We start from the raw sequence: 17225 nt of genomic DNA, 5'->3' as shown, positions 1-17225 counted from the left end.
AGAAACGGGTGGAGTTCTGGAGCGAACCAGAGTCTGTGTTTATTTGGTGTGTATCTGATCCACCAACTTATTTTAGTTAGAAATCTTAATTTTTGACAGTTCGGCTCTCATTCTGAGTCTCCTCCCACTAAAATGGTGCGGCTAACAAATGCAGGCTGGTAGCTGAGGTGGAAAATAATCTTAAAAGGAATCTGTTATTTAGTCTTGCAAATAGTGACCCTGCAAGATCCCCAGTCTTATGTGCAAACTCTTGTAGTGTGACTGAAAACTCACCTTGTCTTCAGATGTGAGTGTCAGCATGGGCGAATGGGCCCCTGGGTACAGATATAGAAATGGGTCTTTTTTTGTGTGTGTGTGTCTTCAGTGTACTTATTTTTTGTTTTTGGTCGTTTTGCATCTCTCCAAGGAAATTTAGTGTCTTTTTTGGTTAGTTTTGCATCTCTCCAAGGTAATTTAGTGTCTTTTTTGGTTAGTTTTGCATCTCTCCAGGGAAATTTAGTGTCTTTTTTGGTTAGTTTTGCACCTCTCCAAGGAAATTTAGTGTCTTTTTTTGGTTGTTTTGTGACTCCTTAAGGTAATTTAGTGTCTTTTTTGGTTAGTTTTGTGTCTCTTTGAGGTAATTTAGTGTCTTTTTTGGTTAGTTTTGCATCTCTCCAAGGAAATTTAGTGTCTTTTTTTGGTTGTTTTGTGACTCCTCAAGGTAATTTAGTGTCTTTTTTGTTGTTTAGCATCTCTTCAAGGTAATTTAGTGTCTTTTTTTGTTTTGTTTTGCATCTCTTTTGGTTGTTTTGTATCTTTTTGAAGTCATTTTGTGTCTTTTTGTCGTTTTGCATCTCTTCAAGGTAATTAAGTGTCTCTTTTGGTTTATTTTTCATCTCTCCAAGGAAATTTAGTGTCTTTTTTGTTTCGTTTTGTGTCTAGTTTGGTGGTTTTGTGTCTCTTTGAGCTCATTCTGTGTATTTCTGGTTCTTTTGTATCTTCTCAAAGTAATTTTGTGTCTCTTCAAGGTAATGTTCTTGTCTTTTTTGGTTGATTTGTGTCTTTTAGGTCATTTTGTGTCTTTTTTGGTTGTTCTGTGTCTATGAAATCATTTTGTGTCTCTTTATGATCATTTTGTGGCTCATTAAGGTCACTGTCTTTTTTGGGTTGTTTTGTGTCTCTTTAAGGTCATTCTGTGTCTCTTTGTTGTTGTATTGCACCTTTTTTTTAGTTATTTTGTAGTAATTTTATTTAAACTTCTGCATGTCTGTTGTTGTCATTTTAAGTCTCTTCCTGGTTGTTTTATTTCAGTGACATTTTGGGCCCCTGGACCTGTGCCCGGTAAGTGCATTCAGTAATCCACCCATTGATATCAGACTTTAGTCTTTTAAAAGTCTTGTAGTGTATGGTAGGCATAAAACTTCCAACAAACGTGGACAAAAACACAAAGAGTCACATCTTTACAGAACACTTTATTTACATGGCCCTTCACAGTGTAAAATAGAAACTTTATTCATGGAAATACTTACAAAAAGGCCATTTTCCACTGAACATTCTCTTTAAATAGTACTCTAGGGTTATTTACATCTTTACAGTGTATTCAAAATACTCTTTTGGTAGCGGCCTCTTCACAAACAAAGACAAGTATGGCAGATTTTGGTCCCTGTCCGAGGAGGGAGGGAACAGAAGAGGGCTGCCCTCTGAATCAGAAATCAACTCCTGACCTCTAGACCTCAATTCAGATTCTTTGTGTATATTTGAGAAAATTGAACAGGCCCGACAAAAAAAAGATAAAGGATTGCTGGGAAAAACTGCAACAAAAATGTAGTTTTTCTTTTAAATTACATTAAATAAATTCTCAAATTTACACAAGTGCATTCACGGTTAAGTGACAAGAAGTTGGTTTGAGATTCATGGCGGGGGGGAGGAGTTTCCAGGGGCGGGTTAAGTTATTTGGCAGCGACCAGCATGTTGGGACAAGCTGGCATCCGAGACCTCGGCTCATCAACACTCCAGGAGACGACAGTTTGTGTTGCATATCAGCTGTTTCAGGGTAAAATAAGATAGAAATGTGGGGTTAAAGTAGCTCCGATGTTATTGCTGATTATGATGCATTAGTTCCTGAGCTTTTCGTCCCTGTGTTTCAACATTTGTAACCAATGATGTCGCATCATTTCAGTGGATTTTGTGTTGATCTCTCAGAAAACCACAGTTTACAGTTAACAGTTTGCAGACGTCATCAAAACTACGGATCGGTTTTAGCGAAATTATCAATTCATTTATCCTCAGTGATATTAATCATCAGTCTGGCAGGTAAACCACAAGTTGATCAAATCTAATACTTGAGCAAAGTTTAAGAGCACAGCTTTGGAGTGCTTCAGTTAGTGGAGTGTTGAAAGTTAATTTCAACAGTGAAAGCAGAGTGACAGACTCTCGTCCTCCCACGAAACAAAAAGTAGAACTAACACGAAGGGGGAAAGTGAATGAACAAAAATGGGGAGAGAAGTATTTCATGAGCATCTCCACTGGATCCCGTTTGACCCTGAGTTACCAAAACTCAACCTGCACCCTTCCTACACCGTCGGTTTGTCACATCGTCACACATTAAACACGACTGAACATGACATCCAGGCGCAGGCTGCCACCTGTTCCTCACAAGACACATCCTGCGCTCCTCTCGTTTACTCCGCCTCCTCGTTTGAGAGATTTTCGTTGTCTTTTTAAGAAGAAGAAAATCTAATCTGGGAGGGGAATAATCGAAGGGAATGCTTCAGGACAACAACAGCCAAATGTCCAACATAGACAAACACTTTACCTGTGCGCTTCCTCACTCCCCCTTTTGGATATCTGAAAAATGTGCTCGCATCATCCAGGGTCAACACTGACTTTAAACTGTGTGCAAACCAACGCGACCATCAATAACCTTGAGAGTCCGCTGAAGAGGTGATAGTTTGAGAGCTGGGTGCTGTCTCGTCTCATCTCGTCTCCGCAGGGGCCCCAGTAAGGAAGGGGAAAGAGGGGGGGACTCAGAAGGATGAGGGTGTTTGTCAGGTTTATTATCATTAAGTTCAGTTTGGGAATGAGCCGGTCTCAGAGCGTGTCCACGTGGTTCATGTTATTGGATCTGTTGTGGATTTCTTCCAGGAAGTTCTCCAGCTGCTCGATGAGAACGCGCTTCTTGAACCTGAAGCGATAAAAACAAATGTTAAGGTTTGTTTTCTGGAGCAATTCAGTCAATAAAATCATAAGCTCATTACTAGCTGACTTGGGCCAATTACAGCCGTTAATCTACTGTGAGGCGTGTTTCAGACGATGACTGACAACTTTAAGAGCTTTTGTGCTTTATGCAAAATACGTGATGTCATTGTTGGCTCACACGATCTTGCACTGGAGGCACAGCAGCGAGCATAAACCTACCTTAGTAACAGGAGTGCCAAGATACCAAGGTACCGAGATGGCTGCAGCTGATGTTCAAATTATTTTCAAATTCTGATGGCCAAAACGGCAGCACTTGTTCGCACACGCTGACGCTAAAGCGTCACAGCTCATCTGCTCACTGTAGTCTGTTTATATTTGTCTGTCAGTGAGCGCTACATCACATTTTGTTGCTCTCACTAGTTGTAGGTCTTTCAAATTTCATATTGGCCCTTGGAAATCAAAAATGAACAAGAGATTCCAGTCTAACTCACATTTTTAAACTGGTGTGATGATGTCAGGCTAATTAAAAGATCTCCACTTATTGCCCCATTGTCCAATTGGATGATTTGAGAGGCGGGCCTTCTGTGGTGGTCACGACAACAAGTTTACAGTTGGTAAACAATGGAGTAGAAACTGGTGGTAGCGGTTGCTGGTTACCCAGAGCTATACGGCCCGATGATACACAGCAGGTTGTCAAACTGCCCCTGAGTCATCCTAAAATATGCCTGGAGACAGCCATCATGGAGGAGAAGCTCCTGGACCAACTGGTGGTACTCCCCATGATCCACCCTCTTTTATAGGATCTCATGTACCCACACAGATCTCTGTTTATCTGGTGACAGCCTCTCACCCTCAACCAGTGCTACAGACAGGACCCTCTGCCTCAACATTTTAGGAACTAGATACTGATTACTGGGGAAAAAACAGATTGATTGCTCGGGAAGATTAGTGTGCTAGTAGTGCTTTCTGCGTGATCAGGGCCTAATAGTCATATTTTCTCAGGAACAAGACACTCCTGATAATCACAGCCTGACAGAGAACTGCTCCTCATCTAAAGACAGTCGTGAAGGGAAAGTCTGAGCAAACAGTTGAGCAATACAATATCTTTAAGTGAAACACAGGTGATTTGTTTCTTAACTACAAATCAAATCAGTTCTGTTTACGGCTTATTTGAGACAGCAAGGTAGTAACAGTAATGCTGAAACATCAGAGGAGAGTTAAACTCTGTACCTGGCAGCCTCTTTGATGATGTTTTGGAGGAAGATGAGTCGGGTGTCCAGAGTGCCCTGGATCTGCTTCAGGAGAAGGAAGATCTTCTCATAGTCTGAAAGAGAAAGAGCAAGAGAATGAGGATTAATTGCTCGATTGTTGGTGTTTTTCTCACTAAAACAGCTTAAGTCTTAAATCTAATTAAGGATAAAATTTGTTAATGTCACAAAAGCAAACACCTGCTGCAAACGGTTATGTTGCAGCCTGTAATGCTGTTGCTGGCTGCAGACCTCTCTCTCAATACAGAACCAGTTTCAAATATTGTTTTTCCCATTAGTCACTTAGTCTGAATCAGGGACTCATTTTGTTACAGAGTTGTATAATTGCCTAGAGTTGGTTCGTGTTCTCACGGCAGCATTTACAAGCAGACCAGATAAAATGCCTTGTGTGAGAAAGCTGCTCTTGATTGGTCAGAATTTCCATGTGGGAAAAATCCAGGAAGTAAAGCAAACGTTGAAGAAGAGTACACTTGCAAGATAAATGTGACACTTTCTAATGTCACAATGGAGAGACAGCTACACAGGTTGATTTTAGCGCTGCTCATCGTGGACTATATTGCTGTCATTGTTCATTTTAGTCAAACCATACAGTTTGAAAACGAGGCGCGGCTCCAACTAGAAAACAATGTTTTGATGCATTGGATGTGCTGAATGTGCATATTAAGGCAGTACAGGAGGAGGTGCACATTAATAATCCTCCAGGACTGTAACATGCTCATGTTTAACCCAAACAATGTGTCATGTGACTGCAGCTGGTTCACATCCAGGTCGGAACACCTTCACTACAAACGAACCACACAAGAGTTCATTTGTAACCAGACTGAGACCACCTCTTTAAGAAGGTCTCAGTCTGGTTGTTTTGGTGCTCACCTGAGTGTGATTGCTGTGTTCACACCTGCCCAAACAAACCGCACTTCCGGGGCTAACGAACTTGAGTTTGATTGAACCGAACCAACTGGGCAGGTGTGAAAGCACCCTTAGACACAAAAACATGGGAAAATAGAGCCCAGGTTGAAAAACATCCAAGTTACTTGTGTTTGTCATGATTTGAAGCATGAATATATGTGCCTCAACTAAAAGATGAAAAATTATTATGTGGACTACATCACTGATTTGGACCAAATTAAATCCAGAGCTTGCTGCTTTTGTAAAAAAAAAAAAAAAAGCTTTGTTTGAGGTCAAATCTTGATTGCCATGAAAAAGGCATAGGATGAAAACGCTTTGAGGGAGAATCGGCCAGTTTGTTTCTGTCTTTCTTCTTCTGTGAAACTGAAAAGCACAGTGTGAGGAAAATAACAATGGCACCTGGTGATAGCCATTCAATACAGCAGCTCAGTTTTTCTTTTTGAGAAAAGTGATGATTCGAATCAATCACAGTTTTCGAGGCGCAGTGGTTCCTGTAATAACATGTCAGGCTGGTGTTAAACCTCAGCGCCTTTTTGGTCGCATCAAAAACTGTGAGGAAAGTTTTCTCAACTTATTCTTTCGTCAGATATTTAACCCAATGGGCCCTAGGCGTTTTTGGGGTATTTTTACTGCCTTTACTTCTAAGCTCATATCACAGTCATTATAAAGGCTACATACACATGCTATATCTTCTTTTTTTCAGGTCAATCAGGGCTAACCAGATTTGCCATCATTTCATGTTCTTCTATGTGCCTGTATTTTATATTAATTTTTATATCAAAAATGCTTACATTTTTACATGTATCTCACCATAGCAAGTTGGAAGAAGACATATTCTGCCATATATGAAGAGGGGAGGCTCTCTGGAATCTGGCAATATAAGAACCATGATGCTGGGACATTCTGTCACTTCACAGCTGTCCAAAACATGTGGTTTGTGCCAGGTGGAAAATGATTGCCAGTATTTTTTCATTATTGCAAGAAATTCCATTGACTCATTCACAAGTTAAAAATGTGTTTTATCTGAAAGAAACATGCAATATTTACATCTAAGATCATAGAAAAATAGTCACCCAAGTGCAATGATGTCCTCCAAGATAATATTTGCCACTTGGTTTGCAGTAAACAAAGTTTGTTGTTGTTTTTCAGTTTCAGTTATATATTGGGGGGGCATTTTGGGCATTGGGGGGGGGGGGGCACGTGTCCCCCTCAATGTACAGTACCTTCTCATTCAATGCGTTTTCTTTATTTTCATGACTATTTACATTGTAGATTCTCACTGAAGGCATCAAAACTATGAATGAACACATGTGGAGTTATGTACTTAACAAAAAAAGGTGAAATAACTGAAAACATGTTTTATATTCTAGTTTCTTCAAAATAGCCACCCTTTGCTCTGATTACTGCTTTGCACACTCTTGGCATTCTCTCCATGAGCTTCAAGAGGTAGTCACCTGAAATGGTTTCCACTTCACAGGTGTGCCTTATCAGGGTTAATTAGTGGAATTTCTTGCTTTATCAATGGGGTTGGGACCATCAGTTGTGTTGTGCAGAAGTCAGGTTAATACACAGCCGACAGCCCTATTGGACAACTGTTAAAATTCATATTATGGCAAGAACCAATCAGCTAACTAAAGAAAAACCAGTGGCCATCATTACTTTAAGAAATGAAGGTCAGTCAGTCCGGAAAATTGCAAAAACTTTAAATGTGTCCCCAAGTGGAGTCGCAAAAACCATCAAGCGCTACAACGAAACTGGCACACATGAGGACCGACCCAGGAAAGGAAGACCAAGAGTCACCTCTGCTTCTGAGGATAAGTTCATCCGAGTCACCAGCCTCAGAAATGGCAAGTTAACAGCAGCTCAGATCAGAGACCAGATGAATGCCACACAGAGTTCTAGCAGCAGACCCATCTCTAGAACAACTGTTAAGAGGAGACTGCGCGAATCAGGCCTTCATGGTCAAATAGCTGCTAGGAAACCACTGCTAAGGAGAGGCAACAAGCAGAAGAGATTTGTTTGGGCCAAGAAACACAAGGAATGGACATTAGACCAGTGGAAATCTGTGCTTTGGTCTGATGAGTCCAAATTTGAGATCTTTGGTTCCAACTGCCGTGTCTTTGTGAGACGCAGAAAAGGTGAACGGATGGATTCCACATGCCTGGTTCCCACTGTGAAGCATGGAGGAGGAGGTGTGATGGTGTGGGGGTGTTTTGCTGGTGACACTGTTGGGGATTTATTCAAAATTGAAGGCACACTGAACCAGCATGGCTACCACAGCATCCTGCAGTGACATGCCATCCCATCCGGTTTGCGTTTAGTTGGACGATCATTTATTTTTCAACAGGACAATGACCCCAAACACACCTCCAGGCTGTGTAAGGGCTATTTGACCAAGAAGGAGAGTGATGGAGTGCTGCGGCAGATGACCTGGCCTCCACAGTCACCGGACCTGAACCCAATCGAGATGGTTTGGGGTGAGCTGGACCGCAGAGTGAAGGCAAAGGGGCCAACAAGTGCTAAACACCTCTGGGAACTCCTTCAAGACTGTTGGAAAACCATTTCAGGTGACTACCTCTTGAAGCTCATGGAGAGAATGCCAAGAGTGTGCAAAGCAGTAATCAGAGCAAAGGGTGGCTATTTTGAAGAAACTAGAATATAAAACATGTTTTCAGTTATTTCACCTTTTTTTGTTAAGTACATAACTCCACATGTGTTCATTCATAGTTTTGATGCCTTCAGTGAGAATCTACAATGTAAATAGTCATGAAAATAAAGAAAACGCATTGAATGAGAAGGTGTGTCCAAACTTTTGGCCTGTACTGTATATGGTGACTACGGCCCTGTCAGCATGCATAATTAGGCTAGAGTTGTCTGGGTGTGCAAAGGTGAAGTGGCTGGTCTTGTCATACAAAGTTTGATGGAGTGTCAACTGGACAATATGGAGATATTTGCATCTTGAAAGCCGGACTACAAATGTGGATAGACAGGGAGAAACACACGCAAGCCTAAGACGTGGTGAGATACGATATTCCTCACTATATGAAGTGACTGATAACAAGATCTGTATAATGGATTTTGAAGAAATTCTTCAGGTTTTTATTTTGTAGACAATAAATCTGGATTTATAGCATGATGGGATGACAGCACAATGATGTGTGTGGTATCACTGGAAAGCTCTGCTCCTGCGCTTTCATGTGATATGCGTGGCATTTCTGCGCGAGCCTGCGTTCGCGAGTAATCCATCCAACAGTAATGTGTGTGCAGAGCTGTATGAAAGCTCTGTTATTCATGATTTTAGTGTAATTTTATCATTTTTTTTCACTATGAAAACACTGGACTACTGACAAGTGCTTGGTCTTGTCGGAAAGCTAGAATTTTGCTGTTTCACGTGATATGTGTGGCTTCTTGCTATGACGCACGGTCGCGGAGAAAATCCATAGAGAAGAACGGGTGTGAATTTGGACGCACAATGCGTCCTTCGGGCCCATAGGGTTAAAGATTTAAACTATTTATTTGTGATTAAGTCTTATTTTGTAAAATTTAAAAAAAAAGCCCCCCCTCAGTGTGTGTTCGACTACATACGTCTGCCAGGTTTCCTGATCTCCTTGGTGATGAGCGTCCTCAGCTCATTGTTGACCTTCGTCGTCTCCATGTGAATGTGTTTCTTCAGAGCTGCAGGTGACAGGTAGCGAGGCGTCTGGTCGTCCATCATCACCATCTCCACTCCTTCCTCGCTGCCCGGCGAAAACTCTCCCGCCCGGGGTTGCCCGTTCTCCTCGTCGTCGTCCCCGTGTCGGAGGTCCTCGGGGTCTGCGGCCGTGTGGTTCTCCTGGTGGTTGGCAGGCCCTGAGGGATGGTCTGCCTCTGAGTCCGAGCTCCCGTCTGAGCCGTAGTGGTTCTGATTCAGGTGGTTGATGATCAGGTCCGGTTCAGGTGCTCCGTCGCTCATGTCCATGTCTGCAGGATCGGAGATTTAACAAGATTTATTTTGTTGAGCACTAAATCATCACATCTGCACTGAATAGCTTTGAACGACACTTCAGCTGACAGCGGCCATGTTTGTTTGCTTATTCAGGTATTTTAAGATTTGTGCTCAGTCAGAATTATCACAGACTTCGAATAATGCCAGTTAATACTGAATAAAAGAATTGTTTCAGCACAACTGGCTTCAAGCAGTCAAAAACAAGGACTGAAAACTGATCAGTGTGTGAAACTGTTTCTAACACTTGTCATCTGAGTTGGACAGACGTGTATAATCATACCTGTGGGTCGAGGGCTGGCAGGGGGCGTTACTGGAGGCGTGTAGGCTCTGCCCAGCCGCAGCAGAGGCGACATGCAGCGCCGTCTCTTGGGCCCTCCGCCCGTCATGTTGCTGCTGTCTCCCGGTCTCTTCCCCTTGTTCTGAGGGCCGGTCACGAACTCGTCCGCCTCGTCGATCATCATGCCCTGAGAGAGTGCGGAAGATGGTCAGTTTACCTGTTACACAGCAGTGTGTTGCTCATGAAAGATGATCAGGGTTGATATGTTACCTTCTTGTCCAGTTTGAAGGGGTTGCCGAATGTGTGGAGGCGTTTGGGCTGCTCAGGGTCGGCGTCTCGAAGAGGCTGAGGAGCAGCTTTGAGGAAGTCTTGGTAGTTGCCCATCTGGGCTATTGGCACGCTGTGGAGCTGGTCTGGACAGGAGACAGGAAGATTCAACATGAATTTTACAGGTTTCGCTCTTAAAGTCTCAGTTAGACAGAAGTTAGTGCGTCTTTAGCTTCTCTACTGGAACATGAAAGAGAAAACTTGAGCGGTGTACAGTTACAAGAACGAGATGGATTTAAATCGAATCATCTGCATTTGATTAGACCACTAAAAAGTGGACGGGCTTAGAGTTTAACGAGGTACAGAGATATTGACGGAACAGACTGTTGGCTCCACACACACCTCCCTTGTTAAATCAGGAGGAGGACGAGGGAGAGATGAGGAAATTAGACCTCTGTTTCATTGTTTTGGAAATAAAAACAAAGGTTTTGCCCACTGATATCCAAACACACATATCTTTTCCTATCTCTTTCTGTCAGGGCTGCAGGAAGATTAGGGCCAAAATGATAATCAAGATTGTTTTGCTCAATATTGAAATCATTATTAGTCATTGATTATAAAAAGGAAAATTATTTTTATTGCACTTAAATATTTAAATAAACAAAGCATTGCTTACACTTCCACACTGTGCTACGTTCCTGCTAGTTAACAAATCTTTGCATTTGCTCGACTGAGCAGACATAGGGACTTTCGTTACTGAGTTTGTCAACCTCTTAAATCATAGTGTGGCTTCTAAGTAGCCTCAGTGTACCTGGGTCGAAAACTGAATGTAGCAGGAATGATTAATTTGTTGCATCCACTTTTGGTAATGGGATTTCTAGAGACTGTAGGAGGGTTGAGCTGATTACTCGATTAAAACCAGGTACGGTACTGATAATGTACTTTACGACTGTGCGTATCATACAAATAAAATGTGTCAATATCTGTGCTCATGAGGAAGGAAAATCCTCATTTGGGTAGCTGTTTTCAGAGATTTTTCCATATCAATTTCAGGCTCAAAATAACAAGAAAAAATGAGGGAACCCACTGTGAAGCACAGAACACATCCTTTAATGGCTCAGGGTGTGTTCTTTGCTTCACAGTGGGTTCCCTCATTTTTTCTTGTTATGATTTTGCCTTTGGAAGCCCTGCTTGGTTTTTCCACTGTGTTTTGAGATTTTCATCCAGTGAGGCTTAAAATAACAACTTCCAGTTAGGTCCTGACCACTTCTGGCTTAAACCCCACCAGTCCAGAATACAGACACAGATAAAGATAATTTAGTTGGTTGAACAGATACAGATAACAGTGTATTCGCTCATCCCTAGTTTGTAGTATGGTTTTGTTGTTTGGTTAAACTTTGTTTTGTATTTATGTGTATTTATATGAAACAGATTACAATCTGGGAACCAGGACAAATTCTAAGACTTTTCTTTGTTAAAGCTATGGTCTACGTTTAGAAAGATCATTATTATTAACATAATTTAGATGGTGGTTATGGCCCAATAGTGCTAGCTACACAATGTGAAGAGCAAAAGGAACCAAAAAAATCCATTCTCTCTGGCGGCTGCAGGCCTGCAAAGAAATTGACCAACCACAGCCGTCCGGTCCGCATGGGAGTTACTCCTTGCTCAAATTTGCACTCTCTCTCTCTTACCCTCCGTCCAATCCCCTCGCTCCATTTTGACACTCCTCTGCTCCTCGTCCCGCCTCGTCCCAACCCCCCTTTGAAAGTACGAGCAGTTTGTAAGGCCCTGAGCGATTCAGCTACACGAGTTTCGATATGGAAAATAACGAGAGCGACAGCAGCAAGCGGCCTCTGCTTGCCCCACCGGCAAAGGCCGAAAGGAAGCGTAAGTCTGCCTCTGAAAAGGCAGAAACGAAGAGGAAATGCGACAAATTGAGGGCTCAAAGCAGAGTTAGCATCGGGTCATCCTTTGACCGATGGAGAAAGCTCCGGCAAGATCTGGGCCTGAAAAGTGACGCTGAGTTTTTGTTGAATAGGTAATATTTCGTTTTTATTGTGGATGTTGTGACACAGATAACTGTATGCTGTATGTAACTGTATGTTGCTGTGCGGGAGGGGGTGTGTCGTTAGGAAGCTCGGAGGGGAGGGGTCATGGAGCACAGAGGGAGGGGTGTGTGTTTGGGGGGAATGCTTTTTTCAAATCTTTCTCATCGTATTTCTAAACGTAGACCATACCTTTAATCAAGTTAAATCATATCAAAATAAATCTCAAAATAAAGCTAAATAAATAAACTTGTATCTTGAATATAGGTTTAATAAAAATAAAAATGACATTACAAAATGCAACCAAATGAAAACAGTGTTGATTGGTTACATATCTTTGGCCAAGTACAGTTGCATTTGTTATGTCAGCATGTCTGTGGGAACTGGACGGTTACGTATGCACCACTGTAATGGTATCGGTATTTAGACGGGCTGTAGCTCATAACATCTGTTATAGATGTCTGAGTTGACGCAGCACAGGACGGGGATCCAGTGAGGTAATGTTAGCAACGTGACTCTTCTTGGCCTTCATGCATCGGCTGTTAGTTTAGGAAGCATTTGATTTGATATGCAGCGCAGATTTCTATGAGCAGAGCATGTATTTTAATTGTCGGTACTGCAGTCAATCATGTTCATTTAAATGTGGGAAGCCAAAATCATGTGATTAATATACAATTAATTGTGCAGCCCTATGATCTAATACTCTTACACTGATTTATCTGACATATATTTGGCATATAACAAGAGATACATGAAGAATTAGCGTAGAGACACTGGATTAAAACCGCAGAACATCTGTTTTCACCTCACTGGAACTTAACACCAGCTGAATATTGTTCTTTCTGATGACCTTCAGTTCACTTAGCGGTTACATTTTTTAAATGCTGACATCAGTTTGAGGTGTGGTTCCAGGAATGTGTGAGAACCACACTTGCATGGTGACTTACCTGAGTCCTGCCCTCTGAGAGTACAGACGCTGGTGTTGAGCAGGTTCCTCCTCATTCGGCTGAGCTGGTCCAGCAGGTGGCTGCGGGGGATGTCGTAGGGATTCCTAAAGCTCTGTGGCTTCAGGCCCTGATGAGGACACGAGACAGACGGGATTGTAATGGTAGGAATGCGACTTTAAAGCCAGCCTTCCTTCAAGTCAATAAAGACAGTCGTTTTCTGGTGAAATACTGTCGAACTTTGGCTGTAACAGGGTGGATTTACAGCTGATACAGTTGGAGAGAGATGGCCATTTTTCACAAGCCAAAGCCCTCAAGCACCCAAACAAACTGTATAAAACATCTCAATAAACACCTCAGGAGGATGTTGTGTGGAGAGCCAGGAGGGCAGGGAAAGTGTGAGCAGGAAGTGAATGAGTAACAGTGAGGTCACAGTGTAGTTGAACATTGAATATCACCACTGCCCCAGTAAATGTAGCTCAGTAGACAAGAGTAAAAGAAAATGTTGACTGAATAACTCTCGCTTATTAAAGCTGTTTATCCTCAGACAAATTACCTTGTTGAGCAGTGCCAGCTGAAAGCCCTGGAACTCTTTGGGGTTGAGCTCCATGGGCAGAGTCGGAGCCTCTCCTGAGAGACTCTGCAGCTGCTGGATGAAGTCCCTGCGCTGGGCCAGAGATATGCCTCCGCCTCGCCAACGCACCTTGATGCCAGCCTCTGGTGGCTGCTTCTTACCGATCAAGGCGATCAGGCGGTCGTACTCGATTTTTGACTGAAAATGTGAGCAAATAAGTAAAATGACTGGGTGCATTTTGAAAGCTGTTACATTCAGGGTGCTTTCAGATATGAGCTTGTCTCCCTATTTCCACTGAGCAGTAGCGTATGGTACTTTTTTCCATTTCCACTGTGAAAAGTTGTGGATGGTACCAATGGAACCGTTCTGTACCGTCCCCATGTTTGGTCCCCCCTCTGTTGGGGTACCTAGCACACAGATCTGGTACTAAAAGGTGGAGCTGTGAACACTGCAGTCTGATTGGTCAATAGAGGACGGTCACTCTGCTCAGGGCTGAGTTGTGTCTGGTTTTGAGGCTCATGTAACAACTGTTCATACTGTGGAGAGTTTTATTAGTAAACTGTAACTATAAAATGAAAGGATGCCTCTCATAGCAGCTGGAGTCGGAGAAAAATAATGCAATTCACTCGGCCGACAACATCCCAACTTCTCACCTGTTGGCTGAGCTTCTTCAGGTAGGAGACCACGCTGTAGCTCAGGCCGTACTCCATGTTGTCAGCCAGCAGGTTCGGTGCTCCCATGATTCTCAGAGCCTTCCTCAGGGACTGTGGAAAGAAAGGAAGCAATAAGACCACTGCAGCGTCTTTCATGGTCCTTGACTCTCAATCAAATTTTATAAAAGAGCTAAAGGAGATAAAGTTCACTGACCCCGATATAATACGGAGGCATGGTCTTCAGGTAGTTCTCAAAGGACTGCCGCCATTTGATGGTGGGCTTGAACTTGTGCACTTTGATTAAGTCGTCTGCAAGAAAACAATCAAAGCAAATAAGTACAGATTGAAAAAATGATGTTCATATGCAACATGTTCTATATTAAAGCCTCAAGGTTATGTTGCGCTATTTCAGGGATTAATTCCATTTCCTAAATCCTGTCCAAAATCAGAATGAATTTAATGACTTAACGATAACGATCCTCTTACTATTAATAGCACACATGTTCACGTTCATTTACAGGTGCTGAGGAATGTGGAGGAAATACACACGCGCACACACACACACACACACACACACACACATACAAAACATGACATGACACTAATCTCAAGAACAAATACAGGCGCTAAGGCTCGACGTCTCGTTGAATGAACAATAATGACAGGTTACCAGGAAGTAGCGATGTCACCGGAGCAAAAACAGCGGCACTAAAAATGTGGTGAGATTACCAAACATGACACAGATCCATCAGTCTTACCCAGAAGTGGCAGAAGCACTGGGTAATTGTAGGGCATCACAAACAGGTTGACACAGTTTAGAGCCGTGCTGGCCTTTAAGTAGCCGAAGGGTTGGCCCAGGTCACTGTACTTGGCACTGTTACACACAAACACCTAAAACAGACAGATACAAAAAAAAAAAAAAACAAAAAAAAAAAAAACAATGAATGTGTGTCGTCATTCTGCAAACACAAACACATGACGTGCAGAAAGTTTGTTAAGTGACTCAACAAGCCGCAGGTTCACTAGGATGTGAGCACCAACAGGATGTGTAGCCTGAGCTGTGTTTATACACCCGACGCTGAAACGGTCTCTTTAAAGAGAAGACTGCACTTTAAACACTCCCTCTGTGAATTTTAAGCTAATGTTTTCACCTCAACTAACCTCTGGCTAAGTAGGACACAGCTTATGATAGCTCTGCATTTATTACTGTGATGTTAAGTTAATGTTTCCACTTGAGTTTTTAACCGCCTGCTTTTGAAAAGGGCAGACAAAAACAAGTCGGAGTTTACAGTCGACGCAAAAATGTGGGATATATCAAAAATGGAAAATATGTTTTTATTAGAGGGGCCAGAAAATGTAAAGTTGACCTGAGGGAGGCAACAGAGCAAAGATCATGATGTCTAAATCATGTTTTATCCTCTTTCATCTGTCTTCAGCTTCGTATTTAAACCCAGCTCTCCTTTGAGCTGCTGTAGTGCTAACATTAGCATGTTAGCGTAACCTGAAATAGTCGCACACTAACATTAAAGTGAGTGCCACGATATTTAGTTTGCATCATTTATTGAACGGTTTATCACAGTCGCAGTGTCAGAAATCAGCCCTTTGCTCACTCGTTCATTATTCACCACATCACAGACACTCAGTTATTTCCTCTATACGGTGCAAAGAAGTATCTGACTGCTGGAATGTAATGGTGTTCTCATAAATCTGGGCTGTCTATGCAGCAGAAGGACACAAATACTTTTGAAATTGGTACCACATGACAGGCCAGCCGTCAGGAAATAGGGATGGGGGACAACATTCTCAAAAGTGGTGGGAGGGAGCCCCTATACATTTTTGCAAATATAATCCATATTTCCATGTGTACTTTGTATCTACTGTTAAGACCTTGTTTTCTTATTCTGAAAAGCAGAGGCAGTCACATGTGTGTCTTGGGTTGAGAAAATGCCCTCCAGTGAATGATTACAGAAAAGTAAAATCAAACTTCGATAAAAAGGAAATTACTGCAGGTTATTGAATCGTAAGATCAAATCAGGAGTGAACAAGTAAACCTAATATTTTTCTTCATTTATTAATTCAAACTTGAGGCTACTTTCATCAAATATTGGTCAGATTGTGTGCAGAACTGAAATAATGTAAGAGTATTTGGTTGCCAAGTCACAGTTTTCCAGTCAAACCCAATTTATGCAGCTCCAAGACTGTTAAGGGACCTCAGTGTGCAGAAATATTTATGTACACCAAGTAAAATCCTAAACCAAACCACCGCACACTGAACTGATTGTGATTTTATTGAGAGTGAACAACCTTAAACCACATATTATTCTTGATTTTTTTTTTATGTATGTAATTTGCATAAATTTATCATGTGTTTTTGGATAAAATGTGAATTATCTTTTGAAAAATGTTTTTGAAGAACATGACAGAAAAAATACTGAAAAAGAAAAAGTGAAATAACTGTGATAATTCGTCACGTGACCCAGGTATATTTAGCACACCTGTGAGTGCTCATGAGCGAACCTGAAGAAGCCAAGGGCGAAATGCGTTGTTCGCTCTCAATAAAATCACAGTAATTTGGGGCGTCGGTGGCTTAGTGGATACAAGGCTGTTGCCGCAGCGGCCCGGGTTCGACTCCAGCCTGTGCCCCCCAAAAAATCACAGTAATTCAGTTCAGTGTGCGGTGGTTTATGTTTATGATTTCATCTGAGATGTTCCTGTGGCCGACCAGCACCTGACCTTGAGACAGACTGCGCAGACGGAGCCCTGTTTACTTATTTACATTATGGCAATATTCCTTTTTCCCTGACCAAAATTTAGTGTAAATTTGGAGCATTATTTGTCCCCCTTTCCAACAAGATAGCCGTACATGGTTAATACCGATGGATGCCTTAGGTCGTCTAGTTTAATATGATACCTGTGTCTTCACTGTAGCTTTAAAACTGAGCCTGATACAGCAGGTTTTATTCGCTGAAATTGACTCTGCCTCGCTCCTCACCTTCAGCTTCACCTGTCACACCTGCTGCTTCTTCATATTTTTTGTCGGGCATTTAGCCATAGCCTACGTAAGCTAAGTATGTTTTCGAAGACATTTTAGGCAGGAAATAGGTAACTCAGATACCAAATCTTGGT

The 17225-nt window shown here is 42.2% G+C and overlaps 1 protein-coding gene across 1 annotated transcript in view; it reads right to left on the bottom strand.

Annotated features, from left to right (window-relative positions):
• Window positions 1–2472: 2472 nt before the first annotated feature.
• ints6 (integrator complex subunit 6) overlaps window positions 2473–17225 on the bottom strand; it is a 44517-nt gene continuing 29764 nt past the window's right edge. Inside the window, exons 9-18 of the mRNA XM_033617946.2 lie at window positions 14858–14990; window positions 14314–14408; window positions 14100–14210; window positions 13429–13644; window positions 12876–13002; window positions 9884–10026; window positions 9617–9800; window positions 8937–9311; window positions 4408–4501; window positions 2473–3163 (exon numbers count right to left, since the gene is read on the bottom strand). Of these exons, the coding sequence (XP_033473837.1) occupies window positions 3070–3163; window positions 4408–4501; window positions 8937–9311; window positions 9617–9800; window positions 9884–10026; window positions 12876–13002; window positions 13429–13644; window positions 14100–14210; window positions 14314–14408; window positions 14858–14990 (1572 nt within the window). The 3' untranslated portion in view covers window positions 2473–3069. The remainder of the gene's footprint in view (window positions 3164–4407; window positions 4502–8936; window positions 9312–9616; window positions 9801–9883; window positions 10027–12875; window positions 13003–13428; window positions 13645–14099; window positions 14211–14313; window positions 14409–14857; window positions 14991–17225) is intronic.

Source organism: Epinephelus lanceolatus, chromosome 14, assembly GCF_041903045.1.
Source record: "Epinephelus lanceolatus isolate andai-2023 chromosome 14, ASM4190304v1, whole genome shotgun sequence".
Taxonomy (NCBI): Eukaryota; Metazoa; Chordata; class Actinopteri; order Perciformes; family Serranidae; genus Epinephelus; species Epinephelus lanceolatus.
This window is presented reverse-complemented; position numbering and strand designations above follow the sequence as displayed.